Raw genomic sequence first — 15,481 nt, forward strand, 5'->3', positions numbered from 1 at the left:
GTAACAGCAGACTTTTCTGAGTTGTAGAAATGCCCTCAGTTTGGGAAGATTTTATAACTAGCCTCAATACAGTGTTTCTTAAACTTCTTTGCTGTAGGAATCCCCTGAGGTGATGCTTTGCCTCACATCCCTGGCAATTCTTAGATAAAGCTGGTTAAACACCTTAGCTAGATGGCAGTGAGCGCTGGTCCCATATCAGAATCCCCCAAAGAGTTTTTTAAACACTAGTGACTCATCAGCCACCCCTCCGCATCTCTAAGATACTAATTAATTGATCTGGGGTGTAGCCCAGGCAAGCACCAGTGTGTGTGAGTTTGTTTTTTTTTTTTGAGACAGGGTCTTGCTCTGTCACCCAGACTGGAGAGTGCACTGGTGTGATTGATCTTGGCTCACTAAAGCCTCACCCTCCCTGCCACAAGCAATCCTCCCACCGCAGTCTCTCGAGTTGCTGGGACTACAGGCATGTGCCACCATGGCCGGTTAATTTTTTTTTTTTTTGGTGGAGATTAGGTCTTATGTTGCTCAGGCTGGTCTCGAATTCTTGGGCTCAAGCAATCCTCCTGCCTCAGCCTCCCAAAGTGCTGGGGTTATAAGTGTGAGCCACTGTGCCTGGCCTAGCATCATGGTTTTTAAGTACACCCAGGTGATTCTAGTAGCCAGGGTTGGGTACCACTGGGCCCACAGTTTTAGAGGCCCAAAGGAAACTACACAAAGGACTAGGTGCCAAATACTTGAACATTCATTCTCTGAGGGTTTTGAAGATTATGACTTTAACACTCTATTTTACAAGTTAGAAAACTGAGACTTGGGTTAAATTGCTTGAATTTCACAAAGGAAATGGTGGAACTGGGTTGCAATCCAGGCTTGCCAAGACTATCCAGTTTTCCTTAACACACACGTGCACAAGAACAAAGCACAAAGAAGCGTATAGAAAACGTTGGGTCGGCCGGGCGCGGTGGCTCAAGCCTGTAATCCCAGCACTTTGGGAGGCGGAGACGGGCGGATCACGAGGTCAGGAGAACGAGACCATGCTGGCTAACACGGTGAAACCCCGTCTCTACTAAAAATACAAAAACTAGCCGGGCGAGGTGGCGGGCGCCTGTAGTCCCAGCTACTCGGGAGGCTGAGGCAGGAGAATGGCGTAAACCCGGGAGGCGGAGCTTGCAGTGAGCTGAGATCTGGCCACTGCACTCCAGTCCGGGCGACAGAGCGAGACTCCGCCTCAAAAAAAAAAAAAAAAGAAAACGTGGGGTCAGGGATTTGGTGCCTTTTTTCCTACTGTACTTGCCTGAGCCTCCTTGCCAGTCTATGATTTTCCCCCTTCAGCTGATTTTTGTATTTTCATGCATGCATACAATTGCTTCCTGCCTGTGCCTCCGAAGCTGTGAAGTAGGGGCTGGCTTTGGTTTATGGTGTTTTGGTTTGTTTTTATGCGTCAGGTCAGGAATTCACTGGGCCAAGACCATGGAGTTAATGGTAGCTTAAATAAGGGGTACAGTGCTTTTTAGAACAGGGGGCTATAATCTTGGTGGGCTTTAAAATCTCCTGGGGAAGTTTTAAAAATTCGGTCGCCTACACATCCCAGACCAATTACGTGAGAATTTTCTTGGTAGGACCTAGGTGTCAGGTGATTTTGATTGTTACCAACTGGAGAGCCACTATTTAGAATCAGCAATATTATATTCAGGGGCGATGGAGAGAAGGGAGACTGACCATTTAACTGGAATAAACTTCTGATTGAATCAGATCCGTAGCCAGTATCTCAATATTCATTGCCTCTCTGTTTAACGTAACCAATTTTGCTGTCTCCTGCCTCACCTCCCCAACTTCATTAGTAAAGAAATCAAACCTTTGAAACAAGTCAAAAAGCAGGATACTGGCCAGGCGTGGTGGCTCATGCCTGTAATCCCAGCACTTTGGGAGGCTGAGGCAGGTGGATCACTTGAGGTCAGGAGTTCAAGACCAGCCTGACCAACATGGAGAAATCCCATCTCTACTAAAAATGCAAAAAGTTAGCCGGGTGCGGTGGCTCACACCTGTAATCCCAGCACTTTGAGAGGCCAAGACAGGAGGATCACCTGAGGTCAGGAGTTCAAGACCAGCCTGACCAACATGGTGAAACCCCATCTCTACTAAAAATACAAAATGAGCCAGGTGTGGTGGCGCATGCCTATAATCCCAATTACTCTGGTGGCTGAGGCAGGAGAATCGCTTGAACCTGGGAGGCAGAGGTTGCGGTGAGCAGAGATTGTGCCGTTGCACTCTAGCCTGGGCAACAAGAGCAAAACTCTGCCCCCCCCGCCCCCGGAAAAAAGCAGGATTCCAGTAGCAACAGTGGGGAGAGTCCTCCCTAGAGAGATTTGCTGTGGGGGTTTCTGGTCCACTGCCTCGTGTCCTCAGTTCACTGTAACTTGGGCTCAAGGACATGAATGCTGCCAGAACTTTTCCCCCAGGGGCCTTGCCTACTATTAGGCTGACGGACCTTTGGAGGGGGTGGGCTCTGGAAAGGTTCAGAGCTTTTGTTGCCTAATCTGGAGCCTCATTCTAGATCAGGATGGCTCCTGCCTTTATCTTTTAGTCATGCCGTCTGCCGTTAGAGCTGTACACGGTCTCCAAAGAGGAGAAGATAGTTTGAGACTTCAGGAGAATTCTCAAATTACCATAATTTGAGTGTTTCGTGTCCGAGTGTTTACTCAGAGCCAGGGAGCCCTGTGAGGGAGGTGAGGCTGTTGGCCCTGGACACAGCTACTAAGTGGCAGGGCTGGGGCCTTACACACGGGTCTGACTCCAAACCCTTCGCCACACTTTACCTCACAGCTATTTTCAGGGCTTTTTGTACTTTTTAAAGACGGGAGGTGAGGCTGACCTTTCTCAGCTTATATATCGTAGCTCTCAATCTACTAGGTGTGATGGGCTCTGGGCCAGCCACCACTTGCCCGTGTCCTTCACTGGCCCCATCACTGACTCAGCTCCTAGCTTGAGAGTGACTGACCCTGTCGGGGCTGTGGCATCCAAATCCACAAAATGGAAATAACTGTAGCTGTCTTCCAGCATTGTTTGGATTTGTAAAAGGCATGTGGTGGTAGAAATTAAGTGGTCAGGGGACATCCAGGGGCTTTCTGGAGCCATGGAAATGTTCCAAGACAGCTTGATTGGAGTGGGGGCTACACAGGTGCAAGTATTGACCAAAACACATCAAACTGTACTCTTAAAATATACTTTATTATGTGCAAATTATCTTTAAAAAGGTATTGGAAAGCCAAAAAAGGTACAGTCATACACCACATAATGACAGTTTTGTTAGTGACAGACTACATATATAACAATCCCTTAAGATTATAATGGAACTGGAAAATTCCTATAACCTGGTGATACTCTAGCTGTCATTTCAGTTGTAGCACAACATATTACGTGTTTGTGGTGATGCTGGTGTAAACAGAACTACTTTGCTGCCAGTTGTATAAGTCTAGCACATACAATTATGTACAGTACATAATAATTGATAATAGTAAACTTGATATATCACTGGTTAATGTATTTACTATTAATGGTTATTTTAGAATATACTGCTATACTCCTTCTACTTGCTTTTTTTGTTTTAAAGTGAAAACTGTAAAACAGCCTCAGGCAGGTGCTTCTGGAGGTATTCCAGAAGAAGGGATTGTTATGGGAGATGACAGTTCCATGCCTGTCACTGTCCCTGAAGACCTTCTAGTGAGACAGGATGCGGAGAACAGTGATACTGACAATCCTGACCCTGTGTAGGCTAGGCTCATGTGTGTGTATTTTGTAGTTTTGAACAAAAAAGTTTAAAAATTAAAAGCTTATAGAGTAAGGATATAAAGAAAGTATTTTTGTGAAGCTGTACAATATGTGTTTTAAGCTGTGTTATTACAAAAGGATCCAAAAGTTAAAAAAAATTAAAAAGTTTTTGAAGTAAAAAGTTATAGTAGGCAAAGGTTAACTTATATCGAAAGAAAAAAAATTTAAATAAATGTAGTGTGGGCTTCCTGTGCAGTGTTGATAAAGCTACAGTAGTGTGCAGTAATGTCCTAGGCCTTCACATTCACTCACTGTTTGCTCACCCAGAACAATTTTCAGGCCTACACACTCCATTCATTATAAGTGTCCTATACAAGTATGGCATTAGAAAAAAATCCTTCATATCATGTATTTACTGTACTTTGACTTTACATGAAGTATACTTTATGTACTTTATTGTCTGTTTCATGATAGGCAGCTTCCAAAATGCTAGATCATTTGCATTTTGGGGTAAATTTCCTTAACACATACCCTCACCCATGACCATAAGCCTTTTTTCCCCCCCTTTTGAGGTCTTCACAGTTTTTGGAAACTCTATTTCCATAAGCTACTCCTGTCATCCCATGGACAAAGGATTTTTCTGAGGGAGGCAGCTGGTCATAACTGTTAGTGTGAGGTCTCTGGAGACTGATGTCAGAGGACAGCTACAAGGGGGGGTGACTGCTTCCTCTGGACCACTTTTGTGTTTGGCGTCGGGCAGCAAGACCCCAGGTGAGCTAAGCCTGAGCTTTTGAAAATGTACTTTCTTGTGACTTTTCTTGATGAAAAAGGAACTGTTTCTTGAGAAAACATTTCTTTCCAGGAGGCTGTTCTTTCTCTGTTTCACTCTGCAAGGCCCTGACCTGGCAGGTGATATCCAGGCCACTGTTGGGTGCCATGGAGGTGGGGAGAGTTGGCCAGAAGAGTTGAATAACCTTGAATTGAATATTGTCTGGGACTGTTGCGTTGCCTCTGCTGTTGCAGGCTGCCACCCTTTACTCCCCTTCCCGTTTACAAAAATAATGCTTGTGTTTTACCAGTTATAATCGTAGTACTCATTCATTATAGAAAATCTGGAAAAGCTAGACAATTCTTTTTCAGTTTCAGGGAATAGTTCAAAAAAGTTATGTGCTGTCAGTGCCCTGCAGCCAAAAACCATGAGGAGCATACCTGTGGTCAAGCAAAGCTGGGTTTATTTCCTTGTTGCATTGGGGGAGAACTGTGGGACATCTCAGAGAAGGGCTGAGCTTGTGTTGGGTGATTTGAGAGAGAGTTCAGAGAAGTGGGGCTTTGCTCTGTGTTGGATGCTGCTGGGAAGCAGGGCTAATTCTGTGATTGGGTCTCAGTGATTCCTGACTTGAAAGCAGGAAGAATGGAAGGAGGCTAAACCTCTCATTGGTAAAGCAGTGGCTGTAACTCGTATTGGCCAGGATAGGGGATCTTTGGTCATTTTTGTATTTTGGATAATGTTTATGTTTTTGTCTGTGTTCAGACATGATTGAATGGTCCTGTTTTTATCTTGTTGCAAGGTCACAGAGTGGCCTTGTCTGATGGTGATGTGCTGTGAGAAACTGTTGATGTTCAATGGGAACGGTAAGGCCAGCCGTGGGGGCCTACCCCAGATTCAGCAAAGATTCTGCCCACCCTTACACATCTCCAGCTCTACAATTTTACCTGTTCATTTCAGACATGTTTTCTCTGAGTTCACATGTGCTGGATACCAGTCTCATTTTCCAGGCCTGCGTAAATCAGCCACTGTATCCATTTCTTTGAGATGTGCCAGAGAGTCGGCCATGCTATCAGGGAGATTGTAGTGGAATCTTGCTTTTTTGGGCAGCACTAGTCTAGGAGGTCTAGTGTTGCAATAACTGGGTTCCAAAAGTTTCCATGTCTGTTGTTTAGTCCTCAGAAACACCTTCTCCCCACAGGAAGTGATAGGAGTGTGAGCTGGAATCCCATTCAACTTCATAAAAGCTTATTTCATCTGTGATGCAGCTGAAAGATGACACTTAGCTATTCGGTGATGCATGGCAGTAAGGAAATGTAAAGAGACCTGGGCAGTGCTTTAGGCTGCTTTAGGGTGCAGCCAGGGTGTTCATGTATACAGGTGCTAGGCAGGAAGGAGGTGCTTATAACATAAGAGTTAGTGGCACACTTATGCCTGCAGGGTCGGCAGGCAAGGTCAGTGTATGAGGCTATCTGGGTGAGTTTTGGGACAAACCAGGGGATGCATGGCCCTCTCTAGGGGGCATCCAATACCCCAGCTCCCACCAGTTGTTCCCTTGCTAGTCCAGTTGGCCTCTGATTTTAAGAGAAGCCGGAAGTCCAGATTTTTCTGTGAGCGCTCCTTAGTTGTCCACATTGGAAGCAAACTTTTAAATGCTGTGTATGCGTGGCCCAAGCAAAACACATCTGGAGGCCAGATTGAATCCACAGGCTGAAAGCAGTCAACCAGGTCTGATATCATGACCCTGTGTCCTCTCTACTGGCAGGAAGAGATGTCAGGAGAAAGTGTGGTGAGCTCAGCGGTGCCAGCGGCTGCTACCCGCACCACTTCCTTCAAGGGCACGAGCCCCAGCTCCAAATACGTGAAGCTGAACGTGGGTGGAGCCCTCTACTATACCACCATGCAGACGCTGACCAAGCAGGACACCATGCTGAAGGCCATGTTCAGCGGGCGCATGGAAGTGCTCACCGACAGTGAAGGTAAGCTCACCTGCCACGTGCCTGCCCCTGGCCATGCGTTTTGTGGTCCAGGAGATCTTCCCTAAGGAAGTGACATTTAAGTCGAGACCTGAAGATGTGTAGGAGGCAGCTGGTCAGGGACTCCCACCATCTTGACTTCGTTGTTGGTTTGCTGTGTTACTTTGAGAAAGTTACTTCCTCACCCAGGCCTTAGCTTGCTTGTCTCTGCCATGCTTCTGTGGCTTCAGAGTGAAACTCAAGCCTGGGAGAGAGAGAGGTGTCTTCCCTGGACCCTTGTCCTCCCAAGATGGGGTCTTGACAAAGACTCACCGACCTGGGTTTGAGCCCCAGCTCCCCAGTTAGTATCTGGTGATCCTAACCAAGTGGCAGAACCTTTTGGTCTCATTTTCTTCCTCTGGTGAAATGGGCATGACGATACCTGCCCTTTGGGGCCATTGGCACATAGTAAGTATTCATGCATATATAGTCAATGCATGTGTGTATATGTGTATGCATATATATATATACACATAAATAGATACACACACACATTTTTCTTGTGGAAAGTCATGTTAGTAAAAGGCAAAGAATCAGCTGGGCACGGTGGCTCACGCCTGTAATCCCAGCACTTTGGGAGGCTGAGATGGGCGGATCACGAGGTCAGGAGATCGAGACCATCCTGGCTAACACGCTGAAACCCCGTCTTTACTAAAAATAAAAAAAGTAGCCAGGCGTGGTGGCGGACGCCTGTAGTCCCAGCTACTTGGGAGGCTGAGGCAGGAGAATAGTGTGAACCCAGGAGGCGGCGCTTTTAGTGAGCTGAGATTATGCCACTGCACTCCAGCCTGGGCAACAGAGCAAGACTCCATCTCAAAAAAAAAAAAAAAAAAGGCAATGAATCATTTAGAGGGGTCTTTCATAACTACTTCCTACCCACCTGGAACCATCAAAGAGCCACTGGCAACGGGGCTTCATCCTTACCTGGCTGGGTTTACCAGCAGGTCGCATGAGGTTTAAAAATAGCTCCATCCTTCATTCCTTGGCCTGAGATTGCTTAAGACCAGGCCAGGGTACAGCCTGGCTTGACCTTGACCCCGCTTTCCTGTTTCTGAGACTGGCCTTCTATGCTGCTGCCCCACCTTTCCAGGGACATTGACTTGGGAGGGTGAGTGAGTTTTCACATAAGTGGGTGGGACTAGGGGACCCAAGCCTGGTGTCCCCCAATTCATTCTCTGATCCTAAGAGGGCCGAAGCTTGGGCTGCCCACTGGTGAGGGCATTTCTCTCTGTGTCCTGGGGAAGACCAGGGTGTGGGGCTGGAGGTTCTGCTTCCCGTGAACTCCAGTTTCTGTTCAGGCAGCAGTGAACTGAGGTTGGAGCCCCAGAGCTGCCATTTCACACTTAGCTTTTTATGAGTGGGAGGATCCGTTTGCTGTGCCACACCCAACATGGCCCGAGAGTATCTGTGGAAATCAAGACAATAGCACCCCAGCTGCTGGAGGAAGCAGGCGTTTTCTGAGAACCAGGATTGTTGTGGTTTTTCTTGTACCCTACCCAGTCTCTGGAGGGGCTCAGGAAAGGCTGCTGAGTTGCCTCGAAAGCTGAGTGGACGTCTCTTCTCCTCAAAAGGCCTCGTCTTGGTGGCCTGATGCCGTATCAAAAAAGAAACGGACTCGTCAGTCCGCCTGTCCCCGACTGGACAGAACATGTGAGTGGTACTGGCAGGACTGCTCACCTTCTAAATGCCTGCTATGAGATGTTTTTTGCCTGGTGCTGCCTGGAAAACCCAGGTTCTTAGGGGACACAGTGTCATTTTGACACTGCAAACTGTGGCTTCTTTCATGTCACTGGAGCTCAGCCCCTGCTTCATAAGATTATGAAAAGCTCATGGTATGGCACTTTATGGGGCATTCTTTTCTTTTTTTTTTTTTTTTTTTGAGACAGGGTCTTGCTCTGTCACCCAGGCTGAAGTGCAGTAGTGCCATCATAGCTCACTGCAGCCTCCGTCTCCTGGGCTCAAGCAATCCTCCCACCTCAGCCTCCTGTGTAACTGGGACTACAGGCATGCACCACCAAACCCAGCTAATTTTTTAGAATTTTTTGTGGAGATGGGGCCTCATTATGTTGTCCAAGCTGGCCTTGAACTCCTGGGCTCAAGCTATCCTCCTACGTCAGCCTCCCAAAGTGTTGGGATTACAGGCGTGAGCCACCACATGCAGCCAATGGGTATTGTTTAATTTAATCCTCACCATAACCATTCCAGGGGTGGATACTATTGTTACCATTCCAAGTGAGGAGTCCCCATCTCAGAGGTGAAATGCTTTTTCAAAAGCTGATGGGACTAGAAAAGGTGAAGCTGCTGAACCCAGGACTTGCTGGCTCTTACTGCCTGCTGTGCATGGCTAGATGTGGCCCTGGTCCCAGGCCAGATCGTTTGAGTGTGGCATCCTTACGATTTAACTGCTGGCTTTGTGCTAAAGCCCTCTGGTGGGGGCCCTCGTGAAGGCCTGGGATAGTAGGCTGGGTATCTGGCCTTCCAGCCGTTGTCTGTGCCTGGCAGAGTGATCCTGTTGGTCCTTGGAGAGAGCAATGCACAGCCTGACCCATGGCCTGCAGATTGCCTCAAATGCACTCTTGGGTCTACAAATTGGGATAGACGCCCTGCATCTTGCAGCTCCATCCTGGCCTACAGGCTGGAAGCCTGTCAGCTGCAATGAAGTTTGCTACAAATAGGCAGAAATGCCAAGTGCAGCTCAGCCAGGCAGTGAAGCCAGCAGTACAGCTTGCTGGTTAAAGGACAGGGGCTTTGAAGGTCCTGAACAGGGGATGTGTCATGTTGCCTGAGAAAGTGATTGCTTCAGGAGAGAGGACCTGGCATCCAGCATGGGGGAAATAGTCTCCTTTTTGCTCCGGACCCTTCTACCTCTTTGAGTTTTGTACTGTGTGCAGGTAACTCCTAAACCAAGAAGAACTTGGGTGTTGATGTTAGCCAGGCCTGGGTTAAATCCTGGCTCTGCTGCATGTCACAGTCACAGTTGACATTTATGGAGCCCTGTCTACATGTTGTGCTAATCTTGGCCTATTTGCCATTTACTGGCCATGTGACATTGGACAAGTGGCTTTTTCTCTGAACCTCTTTCCTCCTTCCCCAGTTGTGAATGAAAATGCTTTGCAGAGTTGGGGATTGAGTGAGGACATGAGAAAGCACTTGCCACAGGGCCTGAGATGTTGGGAGAACTCAGTAAATGGGAACTGTCAATTATGGCTTTTGTTCTGAGTGTAAATGTTGGGGGGATGAGTGTTGTTGAGGGGCTACAGAGAAGCAGGTCTTAGCGGCATGTCGGGAGAGGGTGCCTGCCTTGTCCTTCAGGGATGAGCGTGCTGCAGTTCCACACTACCCCCATGGGATGGCTTTTCTGAGAAGAAGAGGACACTGCGGCAGTGAGCATGCCCTTCCCAGACTCTTCCTGGAAAGGTTCAGTTCCCACAATGCTAGAATTTTCACCTGACTCCTTGTCAGCGTCACCACTGGTTCACGGATTGAGGTAGCGCCTTTCACAATGCATCCGTTCATCATTTGCCTGTAGTGTCTGTTTCATCCCTGTTGCTTGGCACGATACTTCCCCCCGTTGTATGTTTTCTGATGTCTTGCTAATGTATTTTGGAATGAGTGCGTACCCTAGATTGAAGAGTCATTCATTTTGTGATCGCACCTCCCCTAGAAATCAGTCTGATCCATGGGAAAACTGCAGTTCCTGAGGGCTTCCCTGAGATCTGCAGCCCTTCTGCCTTCCATGACGATGCTCTTTTGTAAAATTCCGAAGTACCTCAGAGCTTTTAAATTGTGAATAATACAACAAACTCACCTGTGCCACCAGGCTCAGTCCGGGCATAAAGTATGACCTGCACCTGTGGGGCCCCTCTGTACCTTCTCTGTTTGTCCCTCTCCCTTCCAAAGGTAAGCATTTGGGGTCACTAGATGTATCTCAAGCTTGGCTACAGAGTGAGTCACCTGAGGAGGTCAGTACTGGTGCCTGGGTCCCAGCCAGGGTGTGGCCTGGGCAGTAGGACTTTGAAGAGCTGTCTGGGTGATTCTAGTGTGCAACCAGTGTTGAGAACCACAGGTGTCGATCTTTCCAGGTATTACTCTTGCTATAGCTGTGCATGTCCCTAAACAAGGCGCTATTGATGTGCTTTTAAACATGATGTATCTGTTTTGCTTTTGCTTATGTAGCATTATGCTTGTGAGAACAATCCACAACTAAATAGCTCTTGTTCACACATTTCCTGGTGGTAGAGTGTCCATTCTAGAAGCATACAGCCGCTGCCGGAGCCATATTCTGTTGATGATCATTAGAGGGTTTGCGGTGTTCACTGCTAGGAATGTGAACATCCTTGAACACTTTCCCTGAGCATGGGAGTTGCTCTGTGTGATGCTGCTCAGCTTTTGCCACATCATGGCGCATGTAGACGATCATATTTTCACTTTGGCAAATGAGAGGGTTCTGGACTCCCTAGACCCCACCCAGCCATCTCGGGGCTGTGGCTTTAAGATCTTACCCACTGTTGGGAGCTCAGCCCTAGAGTTTATTCCCAGCAGGGGAACTGGGACAGCATCTTCTGCTCCCTTAGATATTGCAGGAGTCCCTTCTGCAGTGGTTATGGCAACTTCTACTCCCTGCAGAAGTCTGGTTTTGCCAACCCTTGGCACTGTCCAACCTTTTAATTATTGCAAATCTGGTGAGTATGATACGGTACCTTGTTTTATTCAGTATTTCCTAATGTCTGGTACATTGAGCATGTTTTTATGCTTATTGGTCTTTTGAGTTTAATCTTTTAACTGCTTGATTGCATCTTGTTTACACATTTGTGTTTTTCTTTTCTTCTTACTTTTAGAAGTTCATATTCTGGATCCTATTTCTTTGGGGTCTGCTGTAGATATCTTCTCCCAGTCTGACTTGTCTGAGCTTTTGTAACGGGGCTTTTTGATACCTCAAAGTTTAAATTGCTTTTTTACACCTAGGTCCTTGATCTACCTCAGTGATGCCCAACCAGTGGGTGATTTTGGGATATTTAGCAATGTCCAGAGACATTTTTGGTTGTCCCATCTTGGGGATGATGTTGCTCCCGGCATCGAGTGAGTAGAGGCCAGGGATGCAACTAAATACCCTACAATGTACGGGGCAGCCTCTCACAACTAAGAATTATCTGGTCCAAAATGTCAAAGTGCTCAGGTTGGAGACCCTGCCCTAGGGGTTCTGATCAGGTATGAGGCAGGTTCCTAGAGTCTGAATTTTTCACAAGTACCTTGGGTGGCATTTATGATCGGGGTGTTTGCGAAGCACAAAAGTATAGAGTATAAATACCTTAGGATGGCAAAGGGGTCAGTGAAGGTTCTCTGGAGGCGGTGGGAGAAGGGAAAGGAGAGGTCAGACATCCAGGGAGAGAGGAAGCACATCGTGTGCTCACGGGGCGGGGTGGAGGGGAGCCTAGTGGCTAATCCCCCTGACCCCCAGAGCAGCCTTCTCCTCCTTTGGGTCACTGAAAGCAACACCAACTCCGTCCTGGGGGCTGGACCTTGCTGCCTCTGGATGCTGCTGCTCTGCTTCCAGCAATAATCATGAGAGATGAGATTGTCAAAGACCCATAGCTGCTTTTGAGTGCTGTTGGTAGACCCAGCATTGTGCTGTGTGCCTTCTGTATGTTCTTTCACCATATTTTTATCTCAACCCTGTGAGATCGTTTGTAGAAGAAAAAACTGCTAGACAGAGGTAAAATGAAGCACTAGTGTCATCCAGCAAGAAGCTATCAGAGCTGGGTTTCCAGCACTTAACTGCTGTGCTGTGCTGAGGACGTCCTGGAGCCCAAGTCCAGTGCTGCCCAGTGTGGTCCGGTCAGTTCTGCTCTCCAGCCTTGCCTAATGGGTCGTGGGATGACAGGCTGCCCTGAGTTGGCCAGCCTTCCTAAATAGCCCTCGTGCCCCGTGGCAGCAGGAGAGAGACCCCCCACATGCGAGGAGCTGCTTGACTTCCATTTGCCTTTCTACATGCTAGGCATTTGAGCTGACTTTCAAAGGGATCACTTCCTGCTTTGAAAGCAACCACAGTATCTTAAAGTCAAAATGCTGATTGAAACCTCCTGGAGAGTGTGCCTGGCTCCCTTGCCCTTATTTGTCCAAAGTATGAGTCCTTCGCCACAAGCATTTCCTGACGGCATTCTTGAGCCGGAGCCCAGTGTCACGGTCTGCCTGTTCGTTTATGGGAACTCTGGGCTATCACTTGGATCATTGATTTCAGGGCCCTGGGTCTTCCAAGCAGCTTGAGTTCTACAGGCATCAAAGGCAGAGCATGGAAGCTTCCTCCCCTGTGCAGCTGAGCTGAATTCTATTTATCTTTTCAATTCTGGTGAAAGGAGTTTTCCTATGAGTGCTTTACTTTTTCTTTGTGGTCTAGTCCTGCCGCCTCTGCTTGGGAATGGCGCTGAACCTCTCTGAACCTCTGTTTTATCCGTGGAAAATGCAAGGGAATGAGCTCCCCTCAAAAAAGAACTGGTGGAAAGGTAATACAGTCTTTCCATGCCTTGTCAGCCTTCTGAGAGAAACGTACTTGGCGTAGGCAGCACAGAGGCCTCGAGCTGGTAGACTGCAGGCCCAGTTCACCTGCAGATGTGTTTTGTTTGCCTTGTGGTGGGTTGATGACAGTTTTGTTTTAATTAGTTACCATCCTTTAAAAATCAGGGAATTCACAGAAAAATCTGCGTTTCTGGCATTGCATAGGAACATCAGAGCTCACAGCTCTTGGGCCCACATTCCTGCCTGGCCACTCTTGGCTGGAGTGGGAAGAGCCTGCCCCTCTTGGGGGCAGGGCAAATGCTGTCCTGTCAGCCCCAGCCTCAGCCCCGCCCAGCTGCACTCATTTATGCTGCTTACTGGCCCCGGAGGCATCTGGGTTGCATAAGATATTAATTCCGTATTTTGTTGTCTCAGATGTAGAAAGAAGTGGGGTGGGATCACATTTGGAGGTCACTGTCAGGGTGATGTGATTTACTATGCCTGAGAAGGCCTTTTTCTTCCCTGAAACCAGGAGTTGACTCAGGGCTACACATTTGTATTGCATTTTCCCCAAGTTGGGGTATTCTTCCCACCTACCCAGGAAATGGGAGCAGTGTGGAAGTAGGAAGTGGAAGCCGCTGGAGGGCTGGGACCGTTCCTTTAAGAAAAGGCCCAGGAACTTTAGGCTGAGCTGTTTCATCAGGGGAACCTGGAAACGGCCCTATGATCAACTTTCCTGGCAGCAAATGATGCAAAGAATACCAAACTGTGCCCTAAAACCATGAGAGGGCACTTGGCAGGGACTGGACTTGCCAGGTTAAGGGGTAGGGGAAAGCGGGCCGATTTATGCCTTTGGATTGTGAAAAAGATGCGTTTGCTGCTCTCAACTTTTGCTGGCCTCTGCCACTGATCCAAGGCCCGGGATCAGTAGGGCCCAATCTGAGGAGGATATGGAGCAGGGCACAGTGTTGTTAGGAGTGGAAATGCTGGCCCTTCTCCCAAAGTGGGGAGGAAGGTGGGAGCATAAAGTGACCGATTCCTACTGAAGCCTCCTCACGACACTGGCATTTTCCACCTGTAATGCAGGGCAGGAGCCATGGGGACACCCCTTGCCTGAGGTCGCCCTGCTTGTCAGAAGGCCTCGACTTCACCCTCTCATCTGTCTGGCTTCTTTTTAGAGGCTCACATTTGCTGTTGGGAGATACTTGGTCTTTGCTCCATTCCTGCCTCCCTTTTTGGTACTTCCTCCTCGTAGGCTCCAGTCCTGTCTTCTCCAGACACCACTCCCAGAGACACTGCATTTCAGTAGAGGGGTTCTGAAAACCCTCAGGATCTCTAGTGGAGGAGTGTCGGCTTAGTGACAAGATTAGAAAGAACATTGAGCAGCAGAATAGAGTTTTCCTGGCCCCCACCCCCAAGAATGTTTCACAGTGCCTGGATTTGGTCAGCAGTTGGGACCTTTCTCCATATCCAATAAAAGCTGGTTCTGTCTCCCCGTGTTGACCGAGCTGCTTGAGGGTGGGGTCTGTCTTGGTCATTCAGTAGCCACTAAGTGCTTGTTGCAGGAAATTGTGGGATAGGACTTCCTGTGTTGGTGCTGGTCAGTGTCTGGGGCTCAGCCTTGGGAGCCAGAGGTCACAGTCTGCAAGGGTGAGACTTGTGCATTCTTAGAAATGGCTCTGTTACGTGCCAGTTTGAGGGAAGCTTTGTAGAAAGAGGAAGTAGCTATTTTTTACCCCAGAAGTCTTTCTTCTGTCCTTGGGATGTGGCCATTTGGACCTGTTTTACCCAGGTGTGGCACACGAGCCCCTCTTGGATGTCCTTGTCTAAGGGATATTTGAGGGTACTTCAGAAGTGTACTTTTGGGCCTCAAGAGTCGGGATGTACAACAGAGCCTCAGATGAGGGTTACCTGGGGTTGTGGCCGTGTCAGCAGGGCCTGGAGGCTGTGGGGGCCTCCTCAGCCCTTAGTGGACAGGTGGGCAGGTGAGGCTGCCACTCTCCGGGCAGTCCCACTCTCCGCTGGGAGGTAGAGGGAGCTGAGAGACACCCCAGTTCAGCTCAGGGCCTCCCATGAGCGGAGGGCCCGTGTAACCAGCCCTTGCCTCCTCCCCCTGCAGGCTGGATCCTCATTGACCGCTGTGGGAAGCACTTCGGTACGATACTCAACTACCTTCGAGACGGGGCGGTGCCTTTACCCGAGAGCCGCCGGGAGATCGAGGAGCTGCTAGCAGAAGCCAAGTACTACCTGGTCCAAGGCCTGGTGGAAGAGTGCCAGGCAGCCCTACAAGTAGGCATCACCCTTTCTTCCCATATGGGTGGAGAGGCACCAAGCCTACCTGCCTTCCTCATTTTCCCTCTCTGCAAAATGGGGGCGGTTTCTGTCTGACTGAGATGTTGTGAGAGTTAATGAGTTTGCCCTGGAACCCAATTCCTTCAGTCAAAGT

The 15,481-nt window shown here is 48.5% G+C and overlaps 1 protein-coding gene across 4 annotated transcripts in view; it reads left to right on the forward strand.

Moving 5' to 3' along the window:
* The window catches only part of KCTD10 (potassium channel tetramerization domain containing 10), a 29,246-nt gene that overhangs the window by 1,568 nt on the left and 12,197 nt on the right, over nucleotides 1-15,481 (forward strand). For all 4 annotated transcript variants that reach the window (XM_033220703.1, XM_033220704.1, XM_033220701.1 and 1 more), the window contains exons 2-3: nucleotides 6,294-6,507; nucleotides 15,155-15,324. In XM_033220703.1, coding sequence (XP_033076594.1) covers nucleotides 6,294-6,507; nucleotides 15,155-15,324 — 384 coding nt within the window. The remainder of the gene's footprint in view (nucleotides 1-6,293; nucleotides 6,508-15,154; nucleotides 15,325-15,481) is intronic.

This window comes from Trachypithecus francoisi, unplaced genomic scaffold, assembly GCF_009764315.1.
Source record: "Trachypithecus francoisi isolate TF-2019V2 unplaced genomic scaffold, Tfra_2.0 Lachesis_group11, whole genome shotgun sequence".
Classification (NCBI taxonomy): domain Eukaryota; kingdom Metazoa; phylum Chordata; class Mammalia; order Primates; family Cercopithecidae; genus Trachypithecus; species Trachypithecus francoisi.